The sequence below is a fragment of the Rhinatrema bivittatum genome, chromosome 12, assembly GCF_901001135.1.
Source record: "Rhinatrema bivittatum chromosome 12, aRhiBiv1.1, whole genome shotgun sequence".
NCBI classification, from domain to species: domain Eukaryota; kingdom Metazoa; phylum Chordata; class Amphibia; order Gymnophiona; family Rhinatrematidae; genus Rhinatrema; species Rhinatrema bivittatum.
Window position 1 is genome coordinate 55,978,856 of NC_042626.1, and position 17,561 is coordinate 55,996,416.

The window sequence follows — 17,561 nt, forward strand, 5'->3', positions numbered from 1 at the left end:
CCCTATCTCCTCATTCCAAGGGTGGGTTGGCAAAACGTCACTGGGGGGTTTGGGACAAACTTGAACCCAAGCCTGACCCTCTCTTGGACTGCCGACTCCGAAAGGACTGAGACCTCTGAAATGTCAAGTTTCTGTAGGGGTAAAAGTGTTGGAGCCTCTGGATCAACCCCTCATGGGCAAGGGGTGATGTAACTGCTTTCTCTTATCTTCTGGTAGCCAGGGTACTGGAGATTCGCCCCATTTACTGGCTAGCTTTTCTAATTCACTTCCCAAGAGGAGTGATCCTTTAAAGGGCATCTTTGTGAGATTTGCCTTGGAGGTTGCATCTTCTGACCAATTCCGCAGCCATAGTTGTCTTCTAGCCGCCACCACTGAGGCCACTCCTCTGGCCAAGGTATGGACTAGGTCCGAGCCCGCGTCAGCTAAAAAGGTGGCGGCGGATTCCATAACTGCTCTGGAATTCACCCCCGAGTGAGCCACCTCCTAAGAGAGGAGCTGGCATGAACAAGCTACCAGGGCACAACAAGAAGCAATCTGTAAGGTCATTGCTATTGCGTCAAAGGCCTGTTTAAGGATGGACTCCATCCGCCTATCGTGCGCATCCTTTAAGGCCGCTCCTCCCTCCACTGGGATAGTTGTTCGCTTAGAGACGGCACAGACCAGCGCATCCACTTTAAGGGAACTTAAATGTTCTCTCACTGCGGATCCAGTAGGTATAGAGCTTCTAATGCTCGTCCACCTTTAAAACTTGCTTCTGGGGCTTCCCATTCCAGGTCAATTAACTCCTGGATGGCTTCCAGTACTGGAAAGTAGCAAAAGGCTTTCCGTAGGGAAATCAGAATGGGATTCTTCTTTGTTTCCATCATAGTGTCCGACCCAGCATCTTCAGGGTCTGGGAAACCAGGGCCTGCAATTTGTTTCTATGGAAAAACTGTAACATGGTCCGATATGATTCTAAATCAAGGGATATTTCCCCATCTTCCAAGGAATCTGGATCCTCTTCTTCGTCTGTGCCATCCAGGTCCCTACCAGGGATACCCTTGTTGAGCCAAGGCATGCCTCAATGTCTGCTGATAGGACTGGGAGAGGGAGGGCTTACCGGCAGAGGTTCTGTCCGGACAAGGGCAAGTGAAGTAACAGATTGCGCCTGTATGAAGGCTTGAAGGCCTTGAAAGAATTCCACCCACGAGAAGGCGGCTGAGTTCAAGCCTAGCCCAGGAGGTACTGGGGTAGGTGCTGCTAAATTTCCCTCTCCCATGGATAACCCAAGTCCTGGGGTTTCTCAGATCCAGGGTACTTCCTTTGAATGGGAGGAGCTGGACTTAGCAAAGTCTGGGGAGGCCAGCTCTCCCTAGGCTTCCTCACAGTGCTAACATAAGCAAGAATCCAGGTCAGAGTAAGTAGTCCTAATATGACAAAGCAGCACAGAGAGAAAGGCACTTATGATTCTTTGCTGCTGGAGCCATTGTGACAGTAACTGCTTGTTCAGATGGCTCGTGTTTAAACTTTTATGCGCACAGATTTCAGGCACTTACGCAGACCGCAGTGAGGCGCACACATAGCCCGTGCGCCTGACTTTATTTGTATTCTGCGCTTAGTAAGTTGTGAGCATATGTATGCACGCAGCTTTATGCGCACAGTGCGTGTGCACAGTCAACACGCAATGCACGTATCGAAGCTCTTTGGTGGGCAGTACATGCACAAAAATGCGTGCAAGATGGTGCAGCCACAGCCTACCACGCGGTGTGCCGACCAAGCCTAAATAGAGGTCTAGCCCACCAGGGGGCCACTCAACCCGCTCAGAAGCCCACTTCCCCTTACCCCAACGGGATCGGGAATGACGTCGGTATGGCACGCCGAGTAAGGAGACTGAAGGAAGTCTTACCGAAACCCCTCCAATGTCTGAATCAGGAGGAAATCCTCTTCTCTTTTTTTTTATTTTTTTGTACTTACCTGGGGGTCAGCGCTTACCGGCCGAGTACAGAGACGGTTTCCAGCTGCGGGGGGAGAGGGCTTTGGCCGTCACCGCCATGCTTGGCTTCCTGCACCCGCAGCCTTTCAACTGCTTCAGCAGGAAAGTCTATGCCAGGAACCGGGTACCGGACCAAGGCACATCTCTGAAGGATCCCAGAATCACCTCAGGAATTCTCAACTGGGGGAGGGACCTTTAGGTATCACCGCAGGAGAGCAGGGCTCAATCTTTTCTCCAATTTGAAAATAGAATTTCTTCTTCCAAAAGGTACAGCGATCCCCACTGGGAAACATGTCTGCATGTGCTGGAGATGGAGAATTACTTAAGGGCTGAGGTCACTGCAAGGGTGATGTCAGCTTTGAAACCTGACTCTGTCTCCATTTGCTGGCAGGGGAGCATCATTGGTCCTGAGTCCATCTGGCTACATGCTAGGAAAAGGAAAATTGGTTCTTACCTGCTAATTTTCGTTCCTGTAGTACCTCAGATCAGTCCAGACTTCTGGGTTTTGCCTCCCCTCCAGCAGATGGAGACAGAGAAAGTTTTACTGACACTGCCACTTAACACAAGGTGCCACCTGAGGTCTCTCAGTATTGATCTGTACCCAAGCCAGAAACAAAAGAAACAAAACCAACGCCTTGAACTGAAAACCGTGCCCACACAAAACCCTGTGTAGGACAAACAAAAAACCTGTGCCATTCTTCAGAGTAATCGGAAAAAACAAATCGAATGGACTCACCAATTCTCCCTTTCCTCCAGAGAGCGGGACTCCGGACTGATCTGAGGTACTAAAGGAACAAAAATTAGCAGGTAAGAATCAATTTTCCTTTCTCTGTATGTATCCAGATCAGTCCAGACTCCTAGGATGTACCAAAGCTTCCCTAAACAGGTTGGGATTGTAAAAGTCCCGCTCGAAGTACACTTTCACTAAAGCCCATGGCCTCTGGGGCCTGGACATCCAAACGATAATGTCTGGTGAAAGTGTGTAACGATTTCCAAGTAGCCACTCTACAGATCTCCTGTGGCGAAACTTGCTGACACTCGGCCCAGGAGGCCGCCTGGGAATGGGTAGAATGCGCCCGTAAACCTTCCAGAACAGGGAAACCTTAACAGATATATGCAGAGCTAATAGTTTCTTTCAACCACCGCACAATTGTGACTCTTGAAGCCTTATGACCTTTTTTGGCACCACTCCACAGCACAAAGAGATGGTCGGACAAACGGAAGCTGTTTGTGAATTCCAGGTACTGCAACAAAGTACGCTTCAGATCTAGCCATTATAACTCTCTAGCCTGAGGCACCATAGAGATCAGATTTGGGAAGGCCGGGAGCTCCACTGGTTGATTTAAGTGGAATGACGACACCACCTTTGGAAGAAAGGACGGAACCATTCTCAAAGATACTCTCTCATCCAAAATCCTCAAAAAGGGCTCCCTACACGATAAGGCCTGAAGCTCGGAGATTTGTCACGTTGAACAGATTGCCACCAGGAAATCCACCTTTAAAGTGAGATACTTTATAGTCGCTCATCTCATAGGTTCGAATGGAGGCGCACACATGCTCTTTAGGACCATATTAAGGCTTCAGGAAGGGCAAGGCTTCCAAATGGGGGGCGGGGGGGAATTGCAAATGTTTCGCTCCCTGAAGAAAAACGTACAACATCCGGATGAGCCACCAGAGATACTCCCCGAACCTTACCTCAAAGACATCCCAAAGCTGCCACCTGAACCCTGAGGGAACTAAAGGATAAACATTTGACCAAACCCTCCTGTAGAAAAGCCAAGATATGCACCACCAAAGCACGCATAGGATTCACCCTCAGCTCGGAACACCAGGCCTCAAAAACCCTCCAAACTCTCACATAAGTCAGAGACATGGAAGTCTTCCTAGACTGCAAGAGGGTGGTGATGATTCCTTCCAAATAACCTTTATCTCTCAAACGCTGCCCCGCTAGACAAAAGTGATCTGCCTGATCTAAACAAACAGGACCTTGGTGCAGAAGGTTCAGCAGATGAGCCAGCCGAAAAGGTCCGTCCACTACTAAGCTGACTAAGTCCGCAAACCACGGACACCTCGGCCACTCTGGCACAATGAGAATCAAGTTGCACGGATGAATCTCTATGCGTCACAAGATCTTGCCCACCAAAGGCCAAGAAGGAAAACACATACAGAAGGACGTCTGTTGACCAGGGCAGAACCAAGGCATCTACCCCCTCTGCTCCTCTTTCTCTTCGCCAGCTGAAGAAATGCAGGGCCTTGGCACTGCAGAAGGTTACCATTAAATCCACGCACGGCATGCACCACCTGTGACTGATGAGGCACATCGCTTCTTCTGACAGCTCCCATTCTCCGGTGTCCAGCTGCTGCCGACTCAGAAAATCTGCTTGCACGTTGTCCGTACCCGTGCCCAAGCGATCAAATCCAGGCTTCCTGAGCCACTGCTCAATGCTTGGTGCCCCCCTGTCGGTTGATGTAAGCCACTGTTGTTGCATTGTCCAACAAGACCCTCACCGGGCTTCCACTTACCAGGGGCAGAAATGCGTGCAGGACCAAGCATACAGTTCTTGTCTGTAGATAACTGATGAACCACGAGGCTTCCTCTGCTAACCACTGCCCTTGCACCAACTGGCTCTGACAAACCGCTCCACACCCAGAGAGACTGGCATCGGTGGTGATGATCGTTCAGACCAGAATGTCTAAATCCTCACCTTGACTTAATTTGTCCGGAAGAAGCCACCAGGAAATACTGGAACGAGCCAACTCCATAAGAGGGAGAGGCAGCTGAAATTGCTCCAACAACAGGTCCCAGTAAGATAGTAATACCGACTGCAGAGGCCTCATATGAGCAAACGCCCAAGAAACCAACTCCAAGGTGGAAGCCATAGACCCGAGAACTTGCTAGTAATCCCAGATCTTGGGTACCCATTTCTTCAACAATCCACGAACTTGAGCTTGCAACCTGGAAATCTCCTCTTCGATGAGGAACATGTTCCTCAGCCTTGTATCAAAACACGCCCCCAGGAATTCCAAAATCTGGGAAGGGACAAGATGACTCTTGGACAGATTGACTGTCCACCCCAGCGATCTCAGGCGCCGGAGGACTAAGTCCACTGCCTTCAGACAAAGGGTTTCCGACTTCGCCCGAATCAGCCAATCGTTCAAATAGGGGTGGACCAAGACCCTGTCCATCACCTTGATAAAGGTCCTGGGCACCGTCGCCAGACCGAAGGGTAGAGCACAAAATTGAAAATGTTCTCTCAGAATCATGAATCTCAGATATCTCTGATGATCGGGCTGGATTTCTATATGCAAGTACGTCTTGGTTAAAAGCAGGGATGCTAGGTACTCCCCCTTGTGCACCGAGGCAATCACCGAACGCAGGGTTTCTATTCAGAACCGAGGAACCTTCAGAGCCATGTTCACTTTTTTTAAATCGAGGATCGGACGGAACATACCCTCCTTCTTAGGAGCTATGAAATAAATGGAATAGCGACCTGTCCCCTGCTCCTCCACAGGGACAGGAACAAAGGCTCCCAGCCTGCGCAAGTGACAAACGGTTTCTTGAACTGCCAGCTTCTTTGTTTCGTAAGTGCATGGGAAGACCATAAACCGATCTCTTAGCGGATGAGCAAATTCTACAGCGTAATCTTGTTTTATCACGCTTAAGAGTCACTGGTCCAACATGACCTTGGTCCACTCCTTGTAAACAAAACCAGTCGGCTCCCGATCACTGGAACGGAGCAGTGGACCAGCCTCGCATCATTGGGTTGATTTGGCTCCACCTCCACCCTGGGAAGAGCCATCTCTGCCGGACCTACACCCTCGAAAGGGCTGATTCCAGGACGGTTGTCTGTTTGAGATCTGCCTCCGAGAACTCCCCGATGCTCTGAGCGCCCAAAAACGCCATCTCCCTCTGAAGCGTGAATGAGGAAGAAAGGAACTTTTCCCTTTCAGCTTGTCTTCAGGCAATTTATGGACCTTGTTCTGCCCGAGAAACTTGATCATCTCCTCCAAGATTTTACCAAAAAGCAGTTTCCCTTTAAAGGGCAAAGTTCCCAACTGAGACTTGGATGAAACGTCCGCCAACCAATTCCTCAACCAGAAAAGTCTCCGGGCCAAGCCTGCCGACATCATATTCCTGGAGAAGGCTCTGAGGAGCTCATACAAGGCATCTGCACTAAATACCACAACAACCTCCAGCCGCTCTGTCTGTTGGGTCTCAGATTCAGACAAGGACTTGTCTGCCTGTAACTGCTGCACCCAGTGTAGGCCTGCCCTCAACATAAAACTGCTACATACAGCAGCTCGAACATCAAGGGCAGACACCTCAAAATTCTTCTTGAGGCGCACCTCCAGTTTCCTATCTTAAAAGGTCCTTCAGAGCTGTAGAATCGGCAACCGGAATGGTTGACTTCTTAGTAACAGCCAAAACTGATGCATCCACCTTCGGGACTTTCAGAAGCTCAAACGTTTCCTCCAGCAAAGGATACAATTTATCCATAGCCCGGTTGACCTTTAGGCCTGTTTAGGGAGTATCCCACTCCCTAAACAGCAATGCGCTGACCGACTTGTGAAATGGAAAAGACCTCACGGGATCCGAGACCAACCATGACTGGGTCTACTGCTCCCAATTCGGAGTCATCTCGAGGAACATCTATGCCCAGCTCCTCCAGAACTGTGGGTTTCAGGGGACCTAGCTCCTCCATGTGGAACAACCATACCACCTTGGGATCATCGCCGTCGACAGACGGGTCCTTTGATAATGCCTGACCCGGGTTTTGATTCTACCAAACCTGGATCCGACCCTGGAGGGTCCTGCGCTTGCCTATCATCTGCTCCAGAAGCTTTGAAGGAGCTGTCTGCAGCAGATGGTGGCACCAGGGTCCTCAGGAGCACCCTGACCCTTGTGGGCCCCTGCATCCCCGGAGGGCCTGGATCTCTTTGCTGGCCTTAGGGAAACCCCCTTCTCAGATCTGCACTGCGCGGTCTTCCTGGCCTTATAGGCCTTGTGCACAAAAGAACAAATTCTGAGGCGAAAGAAGAAGAAGCCTCCGAGTCCTCCTCACTTCGCAAAGGGGCCCTCTCAGTGCCTGGACCTTCCCTGGAAGCCGCCACCACCGGCGACAAAGGAGGAGGGAAATCCCCATCCCCCTTCGAAGCCCAGGCGGCAGCCCTGAGTTTAAATAAAATGGCCACAGTTCCTGCGCTTAGTGGGAAGGGATTGTTGGTGGGCTGTTGCGCCGGCGAGAACTTCCCAGGCTCACAGTGCCTGGCCGAATTTACTGCTGCCATGCTCCCCAAAGTGCCCTCCCCACCAGAGAGGCACCGGGAATATTTGCTGTCGCGCGAGCACGTCCCCACAAGCCACACAGGCTGTCCCACGCTGCATGAAACCAGCACCGGGCAGCAAACATAAAAAGGTGCCAGAGGAACATAGAGAAAAATAGCTGAGCCACTCGATTGAGAAAAGGAGCAGAGCCGGGGTAAAAATGTGGTGTCCCACAGCAGCCCCTGACTGCTCACTTGATGAGCCTCTATTTCTTTTTTGTTTTTCTTTTTTTTACAAAACTTTAATAAGCAAAATGTAATAAAATAGATACTTCCTTCATGAATGGCTGCAAGCTCAGTCCATCCCCCAGGGTTAGTGAACCAGGACCCCCGGCTTTCAGCCCCGTCCAGCAATCAAGGAGCGAGCTACAAAATGGGTCCTTGACCCCCTGCTCAGCCACCTCTTAAAGCAGGGGGTCAAGGACCTAACAACCCTCAGGGATGGAGGCAAGCACTGCTGAAGTTTGTAGACAAATCCTTTTTTTTTTTTTTTTTAAACTCAGACTGCAGGCTTTGCACCTCCACCATCTGCTGGAGATAGAGAAATACTGAGGAACTGCAGGTGGCACCTCGTGTTAAGTGGCAATGTCAGTAAAACTTTCTCTGTCTCCATCTGCTGGAGGGGAGGCAAAACCCAGGAGTCTGGACTGATCTGGGTATGTACAGGGAATTCCTGCTTATTGATATCCTGATTATTTTCCTGTATTTTGAGCTGGACGTCCACACATATATTACAGAGTAATATAGTAGACAACGGATGAAGAACAACCAACAGTCCATCCAGTCTGCCCATTTTTTCTGTTCACTCTGCTAAGGATACACCCTAGTTGCCAGCCTCGGAGTGCAATACCTTGCAAGAATTATTTTCTTAATTCAGAACAGTCATTTTTGTCTTCCTCCTTTGCACTCCACCATCCTCACTTATTTCCCTCCAGCACCTTTTTTCCTCAGTTCTAATCGTGTACACCAAACCTGGACATCCCGAAGGTAGCCGCTGCATGAAGAGATCAGCAGGAATCTGAGTTAGAACCATTCCGTGTTAGTGCTCAGGTTTCCCAGGGCCCAGGGAACCTCTGCTGCTACTGCAGATGGAGAGGCCAGAATCATTGGATGACTTCAAATTCACTTTATTGTTGAATCTGCTAATCCCACCTCAGCGTGCACTAAATCCACAGTTTTTCTGCTCTTGGTGTGCTTTTCTCTCTGAGCTCTGGGGAGCCTACAGATAGTACCAAGAGCAGGAGGCTAGTGACACTTTTCTGCATCTACAGATGCCAATATGCTTTTTTAACAAAGTTCCTGGTCTTGCTCAAAATACACTTCTATGACAAGTACTTGTCCCAGTGACCTCAATCATCCAGGATGGCTCTCTCTCCCCTAACTCTTCATTTCTCGTACTTACCGGCTATTAGTGTGTTCTGTTGCCGTGCCTGTTCCAGGAGTAGCACATGCTGCAAAAGTGACGGGTGCCCGTGAGGATTCACCTCGCCCTCCAGTGCCACCGCGGGCATGCAGCCAGGTAGCGATGAGGTGCTCATGAACTTTCCTGTCAGTGCTCCACCCTGTCGCAGTGACTGGATGGCCTGTCTCTCTGCCTCCTGCTGTGAGGATAGCTTCGGTGCAGCCTGAGGGACAAGGAACAGAACCAGCATCAGTACGCCACAATCTCTGTCTGTCACTCAGGTGGCTGGTGGGGAAGAGGCAATAAGGAGGATAAAGAAGGAGGGAGAACCTCAGAGCTCTTTATGGATAACCTAGTTAGAAACCCAAGACAAGGGAAATGTCTTTTTAAACAAAACTTAGTCATACTGGGGTAGATATTTAAAACAAACCCAGTCACCTAAGTTAGCTGAATACACTTATCCAGCTAAATTAGATGGGATATTCAGCTGCAGGGCTATGCAGTTGAATATCCCCATATTTGGCATTATTTAGCCGGATTAGTTTTATATGTTTAAGTTTAGACCTGCTATTGAGCAGTCTCAATATCGCCAATTAGTCGGATATCTTATACATCAGGTAGCATTGTCCCGTAACGCCCACTGGCAACCCACAAGTTATCTCTTATGAGATTACAGATTACAGGCTACACGAACGTTTTCATATGCAGTGCTATCATTATGGAATAGTTTAACTAAAGACTTAAGGCTAGTCGGGAGACATAAAATCTTTTAGAAAGCAAGTCAAAGCTTATTATTTTAAAGTTGCTTTTAATATTGACTGTATTGTTTTGTTTTTATAACTGTTTTATGCAATTATGAGTGTCATGCTGTACTCCATTACCAATCGTGATTTTGTAAGTCTGCGGAATATAAAATGTGCTAAATAAATAAGGGTCGTTTGAATATTAGGCTCACTATGTGAAAAAGCAACACCTTACTAAAAACGTTGGAAATGCTACTTTTCAGTTCTCTTGTCAACATTTTTAAGTAGTTCCCCTGCAACCCTATCAGCAGAAATACTGGCTGGAGTGTCAACATGTTACACTCACACAGGTCTCCATCAGCCAACAAGGGTACAGCAGACAAGAACAGTTGATTTCTGGGCCAAACTTCAAGGCCAAACTTAGTAGTGGAAGGTCAGATCATAAGAAATAAAGGAAAATTTTGTTCTTACCTGCTAATTTTCGTTCCTGTAGTACCATGGATCAGTCCAGATTCCTGGGTTTATTCATACGTGCCAGCAGAAGGAGACAGAGAAAGTAAAACTGAGAGTGCTTTATATACACTGATGCCACCTGCAGTTCCTCAGTATTGATCTGTACCCAAGCTAAATGCATAAAACCGCAAAAAACATTTCAATATACACTGATAAAACTTCTGATATCTGTAATATACAACAGCTCAGCGGACGACTCTCCCTCAACGTTTGGGCGGGTTCTGGGCTGATCCGTGGTACTATAGGAACGAAAATTAGCAAAGAACCAAATTTTCCTTTCCCTGTACGTACCTGGATCAGTCCAGACTCCTGGGATGTACCAAAGTTCCCTAAACAGCGTGGAACCTGGAGAGTCCCGCTTGTAAAACGCCTTTGCCAAAAGACAGAGACTCCCGATCCCCCACATCCAGCCGATAATGCCTCGCAAAAGTATGCAGAGACTTCCAAGTCACCGCTCTACAAATTTCCTGCGGCGACACCAAGTGAGCTTCTGTCCAAGAGGCTGCCTGAGATAGAGTGGAATGGGCCCTCAAGCTTTCCGGAACTGGCTTAAGGTTAAGGATGTAAGCGGATCCAATAGCCTCCTTAAGACATCTCGCAATGATAGTCCTTGGAGGCTTGAGAGCCCTTCTTTGGACCACGCCACAAAACGAAAAGATGACCAGATCTTCTAAAATCATTTGTGACTTTAAGGTAGAGGAGCAACGCTCTACGGACATCCAGCAGTCTAAGCTCTTGAGCATTAGACTCAAAAGCTCCCAAATCCGGAAAGGCCAGCAACTCCACAGACTGATTAGCACGGATACCACTTTCAAGAGAAAGGATGGCACCATCCGCAAAGACACACCTACATCCGATATGTGAAGAAATGGATCGCGACATGACAGAGCTTGTAATTCTGAAATTCTCCTCGCAGAGCAAATGGCTACCAAGAAAACAACCTTTAGAGTCAAATCTTTAAGGGTCGCCCTGCAGATAGGTTCGAACGGGGCCTCACACAAACCCCAAAGGACCAGACTGAGGTTCCAAGAAGGACAAACTCTCCTCACAGGAGGGCGCAAATTCTTGACTCCTCGAATAAATCTGATCATGTCAGGATGAGAAGACAAGCGTAACCAACCACCTTTCCTCTCAAACAAGCCAAAGCTACCACTTGGACCCTAAGAGAGTTGAAAGCTCCCATTCTCCCGGATCGAGGAGAGTGCAACTGAGAAAGTCTGCTTGATTATTTTAGATTCCTGCAATATGCAATGCCACTATTTGAACCAGGTGCTGTTCCGCCCAAAGGATCAGCTCCTGAACCCCTAGAGCTACTGAATGGCTCTTGCTGCCCCCCTGTCTGTTGATGTAGGCTATGGTCATCACATTGTCTGAAAGAACTCGCACCAAACGCCCTTGAACTAAAAGCCAAAAAGCAAGTAACACTAAATGTACTGTCCTGGCTTCCAAGCGACTGATAGACCAAGAAGCCACCTCGGCCGACCAGGTGCCCTGGGCTGCTTGTCTCTGACATACTGCTCCCCATCCAGAGAGACTGGTATCTGTAGTCAGGATCACCCAATCCAGGATTTCCAGTGCAACCCCTCACATAAGGTTGGGTGTCCGCAGCCACCAAGACAGACTGTCCCTGGCCGAAGGAGAGAGAGGGACCGGCTGGTGAAATTCCTCCAATGGATTCCACTGAGCCAGAAGAGCTCTCTGAAGCGGACAAATGTGAGCAAAGGCCCACAGCACCAGATCTAGCATGGAAGTCATCGAACCAAGGACCTGCAACACATCCCAAGCTCTGGGGTCATGCAACTGTGACAAATCGCTGAACCTGAGTCTGTAGCTTGCGCACTCTCTTCTCCTTCAGAAAGACCCTGCCTTGGCTTATGTCGAAACACGCCCCCAGATACTCTAGAGTTTGAAATGGGGTTAGGTGGCTCTTGGCCAAATTCACTACTCAGCCTAGCAACCGCAGAGTTCAAAGTACCGTCTGTACGGCAGAACGACAACTGCTTTCCAACTTCGCCCAAATGAGCCAATCATCGCTATGACTATCATGACTTTGGTGAAGGAACAAGGTGCCATGGCCAGACCGAACGGGAGCACCTGAAACTGGAAGTGGAAGTGCTGCCCTAAGACCATAAACCTCAGGCAGCTTTTGATGATCTCGGCGATGCCAGGAACTCCTGGGTGCCTACAGCTGCTATCACTGACCGCAACATTTCCATGCAAAATCGGGGGACTTTCAATGCTGTATTCATGCGTTTCAAATTGAGAATGGGGCGAAAGGATCCCTCCTTTAGGACAACAAAATAAATGGAATAGCAACCCGTTTGGAGGTCATCCGGAGGCACCGAAACCACGGCCGCCAAGCACTGCAACCTGTCCAAAGTCTCCTGCACCACCCTGCACTTCTGCAGCAAGCCGCAGGGGGAGATTAAGAACAGGTCGCGGCGGGCCGAGCAAATTCTAAGCATAACTGTCTCTTATGACACAGAGTACCCACTGATCCTGGGTGATTCTGGCTCACTCCTTGTAAAAACAAGCCAGCCCCTATAAAAGGAATGGCGGAGTGGGCCTGCCTCGCCTCATTGTGCCGATTTGGAACCTGAGGATCCTCCAGTGATGAGGGTTCTGAAGGACTGACGTCCTCCTTGAAAGGACTGCCCCCAAGACTGACCATGAGACGAAAAAGGCTTCTGTGTCACTGATGCGCTCCATACTTGCTGAGACCTTCGACTGTCCCGAAACGTGGACATGGAGGAAAACTCTGTCTGCCCTTGGGCTTGATCTCTGGCAATCGATACATCTTAGTATCACCTAATTGCTTCATGAGCTGATCCAGCTCTTCACCAAATAAGAGTCGACCTTTGAACGGCAGAGACGCCAGCTTGGACTTAGACGAAATGTCCGCCAACTAGTTACAGAGCCATAAGAGAAGCCTTGCGGAAACTGCAGCACCCATAATGCGGGAAGAAGTCCGGACCATGTCATACAAGGCATCTGCCACAAAAACTATTGCAGCTTCCAACCTGTACGCCTGAGCACCTTGCGTACCACTGGACGCCTGACCCTCCTGGGAACGCTGTATCCAGAGTAAGCATGCCCTCTGCATGAAGCTAGAACAAATAGCCGTGTGGAGACTCAAAGCCAAGACCTCGAAAATCCGCTTGCGGTCCTGAACATCCTTCAGAGCCGCCGTTCCTGCAACCGGAATAGCCGTCTTCTGTTCACCTTAGGAAGCGCAAAAAGCTCCAGGGTTTGCTCCAGCAAGATATAAAGCTTGGCCATAGCCCTGCCAACTCGTAATCCCGCGTCCGGGTTATCCCATTCCTGGTCCACCAACTTTTTAATGAACTCATGATACAAAAACACGGAAGGAGGGCTCCGCATGCCCTCCAAGACTGGATCCACTCCATACTTGTGAGAGTCGCCAAGTGGAGGCTGGAGGCCCAGCCCCACCAAAACTTGGGGAATGAGCGGGGCCAGCTCCTCCCTGTGGAACAATCGGAGAATCTCAGGGTCATCACCCGCCACCACCGGCCCCGGATCAACATCATCCCCCTGCGTAGCCACCGTGTCCAAATCCGCCTCCCGGCCCTCCAAGAGCAGCGCTCCCGGGTGGCAGGCCTCCACCTGCGAAGCCATACTAGGCAAACGCAGCCCCCTGACTGTTGACATATTCTGCGACGCAACCAAAGAGTTCTGCAACGGCCCAGACCCGAGCAGTCCCGATTCTGACTTCAGGACCAAAGGGGGAGGGGTTCTTGACTGCCCCAGTGGGACCCAAAACCTTCCTGCTGCGCCAAAAAGGCCCTATGCATCAAAAGAACGAACTTGGGTGAGAACGGAGTCGGGCCAGTGGGGAGCGATTGGGGTCTCAAACTGTCCTGACCCGCAGGTATAGGACTTTGCCCTAGGTATCCCTCCTGGTCCCCCTGTCCCTCAACAGGACCCAGAAGAACTGGGCAAAGCACGGGAGGGAGATCCCCCGTGGTCCCCAAAAGAGTAAGCCCGATCGCTGGGAGATCCAAGATGGCCACTGTTGCCACGGTCAGAGCATTGGGAGGCTGCACTGCTCCGACCTGAAGCTGGCAGTGCAGGCGCAATTTTTTTCTGTTTGGCTGGTGTAGGGAGATCTGAGGGTGCCTCCCCACCTGAGGTGCATGTTGAACAGAGACCTCGGCGATTCAGCTGCGTGGGAGCCCCTCCACATGTACGGCAGCTCACCCCCTCTTACCATTGCGGTGCCGAAGCAGGAGAAACAAAAATCAGTAAAAAAAAAACAAAAAAAAAACCCACGAATCCCCGATGAAGGGGTCGGGGGGAGGCGTCCTCTTCACTACTCCTACCTGCCTCTTCGTAGGCTGTTAGATTTTTTTTATTTTTTTATTGAACTTAAATAAATTGAAAACAAAAACCTTACACTGACTTCCTGCTCCAAACACTCAAGAGAGCTGTCCAGCTCAATTCAGGAAGTTAATGAAAGGAGAGGAAAGTGAGGAAATTAGAGCAAATACAAAAAAAAAAAAAAAAATCCAGCCACTTAAGTGACCTCGTGAAGGGGAGGGATCTGGACCACCAGATTTACACCCCACGTTAATCCCTGGATCGGGCGTACAAAAGGGGCGCCAATCCCCAGCCCATCTGCCTCAACCAAATAGGGTAGGGATCCCTCACGAGGAACTCCAACCCCTGGGAGGAAGGCTCAGAACAAAAAAAGAAAAAATATACTGGACCAAACTGCAGGTTTGTGCATCAGCCACCATCTGTTGGAGACGGAGAAATACTGAGGAACTGCAGGTGGCATCAGTGTACATAAAACAGTGTCAGTTTTACTTTCTCTGTCTCCATCTGCTGGCACAGATGAATAAGCCCAGGAGTCTGGACTGATCCGGGTACGTACAGGGAAGGCCCAGCACTCAGAAGATGTGTTCTTTTAAGCATATGACGCCAAGGGAGAAAGAAATGCCCTAATACCAAACAAATAGATCTGCTGTAGGGTAGTTCTTGTTAAAAAAAAAAGTAAAGGAGACCATTAAGCTATGAAGAAAAGATTCTTTTTTCTGCCCAATGGGTTGTGTTCCTGAAATCATGGGAAGCTCCCTCCACTCTCCTAAGGGGGCTTCAAAGCTGTGAGTGATGCCAAGGGGTGCTGGGAGGTCCCAGCAGTTGTGTGGCCATGCTCAGTAAAGATTTTACTCAGCATGCCTTGTGGATCCTGTAGTCTCATCCAGAGCTTAAAGCTTTAGCAAGGCAGTCAACACCAGGGAGCTGGGCTGGAAAGTATGGCTAATTCATCCTACTATCTACAAAGAACCCTACTTACAGGTAAGAAAACTTGCTTTCTCTGTCGACAAGCAGGCATGAATTAGCCATAAGGCATGAGAAGTCCCAAACTAAGGGTTGCACAGCAAAGCAATTACTTAAGACAACCAGCGCCATCAACTGAAGAGTGGATTATGGATAAACAAGCCCCCAAGTTACTGTCTCTCCATGACATGCTGTCCAGGCAGTAGTGGGCCATGAAGGTGTACACAAACATCAAAGTAGCAGCTTTGCAAATGTCTTCAGTGGAAGTGGCCCTCAAGTGAGTGACAGAAGTCTGTGATTTGTAGGCCAGCTAGCGCATAAAAGTGTGAAATACAGTCCACTAGCCAATTAGATAAAGTTAGTTTTGCAACTGCCCTTCTCAATCTATTGGGATCATAGGACATGAACAGTTGACAAGCTTGACGGGCGTTATAACGCCCGGGTTTTCTTGCAGTCCAAGGAATGAATAGTCCATTCTCCTTTGTGAGCATGCAATCTTGGAAAGAATGCAGGTAATACAAAAGCCTGGTTTAATGTGGAATGCAGACATCACTTTTGCAAGTAACCAGGGGAAAGTTTGCAGAACTGTATTGTGGAAAAATTGCAGGTATGGTGAATATGAAGCCAGAGCTTGTAGCTCACTTACTCTTCATATCAAAGTGATGGCCACAAAAAAAACAACACTTTCCAGGTGAGGAAGTTCGCCAACTCGACAAGTGTGAAGGAAGGCTTCATGAACTTTGATACCAACAGGGTGGAGCGAGATTGAAGCCCCTGTCACTTGCTGATGATATGCCCCAATGGCGCCGAGAACACTGACTGATGAGGTGCTAAAAACCGCAGGATGAGAGTAAGAACAAGTATTGAAGCAAATTCCTCAGGTCACAGGAAGGGGATCCAGCTGGCTGGTGCCATATCATGTCAAGAATATCTAGATGTTTTAATTCTATAAATGTATATGAATTTTTATTTTTTTTATTGTAAACCACCCCAATCTCTTTTCGATGGAGAGGCAGTATATAAATATTTAAAAATAAAATAAATAAATAAGTTTTCCATGAAATGGCAGGATTTTCAGGTTGAACATTTTCTGGCTGAAATCAACACTTCCTCCACCATCTTAGAAAGAAGTTAGAAGACTACTGTGCATTCAACATCCACGCCTTAAGGGGCCAGTGATGGCAGGTTTGGATGCTCTTTTGTGTGTCAAGGTCAGAGGCATTTATTTATTTATTTAGAATTTCTTGAACCAACTGTACCCTGGTTGGCATTGGGGTCTGGGAAAATAACGTGGTGTAGTGCCATGAGAGTCTTTCACACCATGAAGGACGATTGCATCTGTGTTGAAGAGGGTATCTTCCATCTCAGTGACAATGAAAGCACCACACCAATGCATATCTGTGCCAATGGCACTGATCTTCTCTTCGGCACAGACCAAGATGGCCTCAGAGAGGGTCCTTTCCATCATTTTGGTGCTCTTCTCAGCGCCTCACTTCTTCCCTGATTTGTGACAGATCTGGAAACCAATGCCATGGGGAGCCTTTTATTGTATTCTTGCTCCTGTTGTCTCCAAAGAAGAAATAATCCCTGTTAGCACTGTGGACCCTTGTGTTGGGGTGAGGTTGATGCAACCTACAGGGAAGGCCCTGTAGGTCCTCACCGACAGACGATGCAGAGACTGAGCTGGAGCTTCGCCTTTACCAACCCCTTTCTCCTCTGGTTGAGACTTTGGGTTCTGGGAGCTGGCAGGCCTTAGATGGCAGTCTCTAAAGTGTATGCTGAAGAATGGCTCCAATATCAAGCTGTGGTCGAGGCAGGCAGCAAGCAAGAATGGTCGGTGGTCAAGCTGAGGTCGAGGTAGGCGGCAAGCAAGAGTAGTCAGGTCACAGGCAAAGGTCAGTTCTGAGAATCAGTCTGAGGGCAGGTAGGCTGGGAGAAGAGAGGTGACAAGGCGGGAATATAAAGACAAGGCTGGACAAGGCTGAAGACAAAAGGCAAGGCTGGGTGTGGAGGAAGTAGCAACTTCCACTCTATGAGAGTCGGCTCATTGCTGAGGCACTGTAGTGTTGCACGGCCAGGGTTCAAATACCTAGTCATGTGCTATCATCAGGCGGCACCAGCGAGTGTTTTTCCCACCACAGGGCCTTTAAGAGCTAGTTCACACATAGAGAGGGAGCTGGTGATCGATGGCATCTCTCAGGCCACGTGCCATGGTGGCGTTTTGGCTCCGGCAGCGTGGGATGAGTGAGACGGCAAATATAGCACTCCCTTACACCTTGGTCTGCATGTATGGAGAGAGGTAGCA

At 49.1% G+C, this 17,561-nt stretch overlaps 1 protein-coding gene across 5 annotated transcripts in view; it reads right to left on the minus strand.

Annotated features, from left to right (window-relative positions):
• HDAC5 (histone deacetylase 5) overlaps nucleotides 1-17,561 on the minus strand; it is a 178,931-nt gene that overhangs the window by 82,454 nt on the left and 78,916 nt on the right. For all 5 annotated transcript variants that reach the window (XM_029572400.1, XM_029572401.1, XM_029572399.1 and 2 more), the window contains one exon: nucleotides 8,700-8,922. In XM_029572400.1, the coding sequence (XP_029428260.1) occupies nucleotides 8,700-8,922 (223 nt within the window). The remainder of the gene's footprint in view (nucleotides 1-8,699; nucleotides 8,923-17,561) is intronic.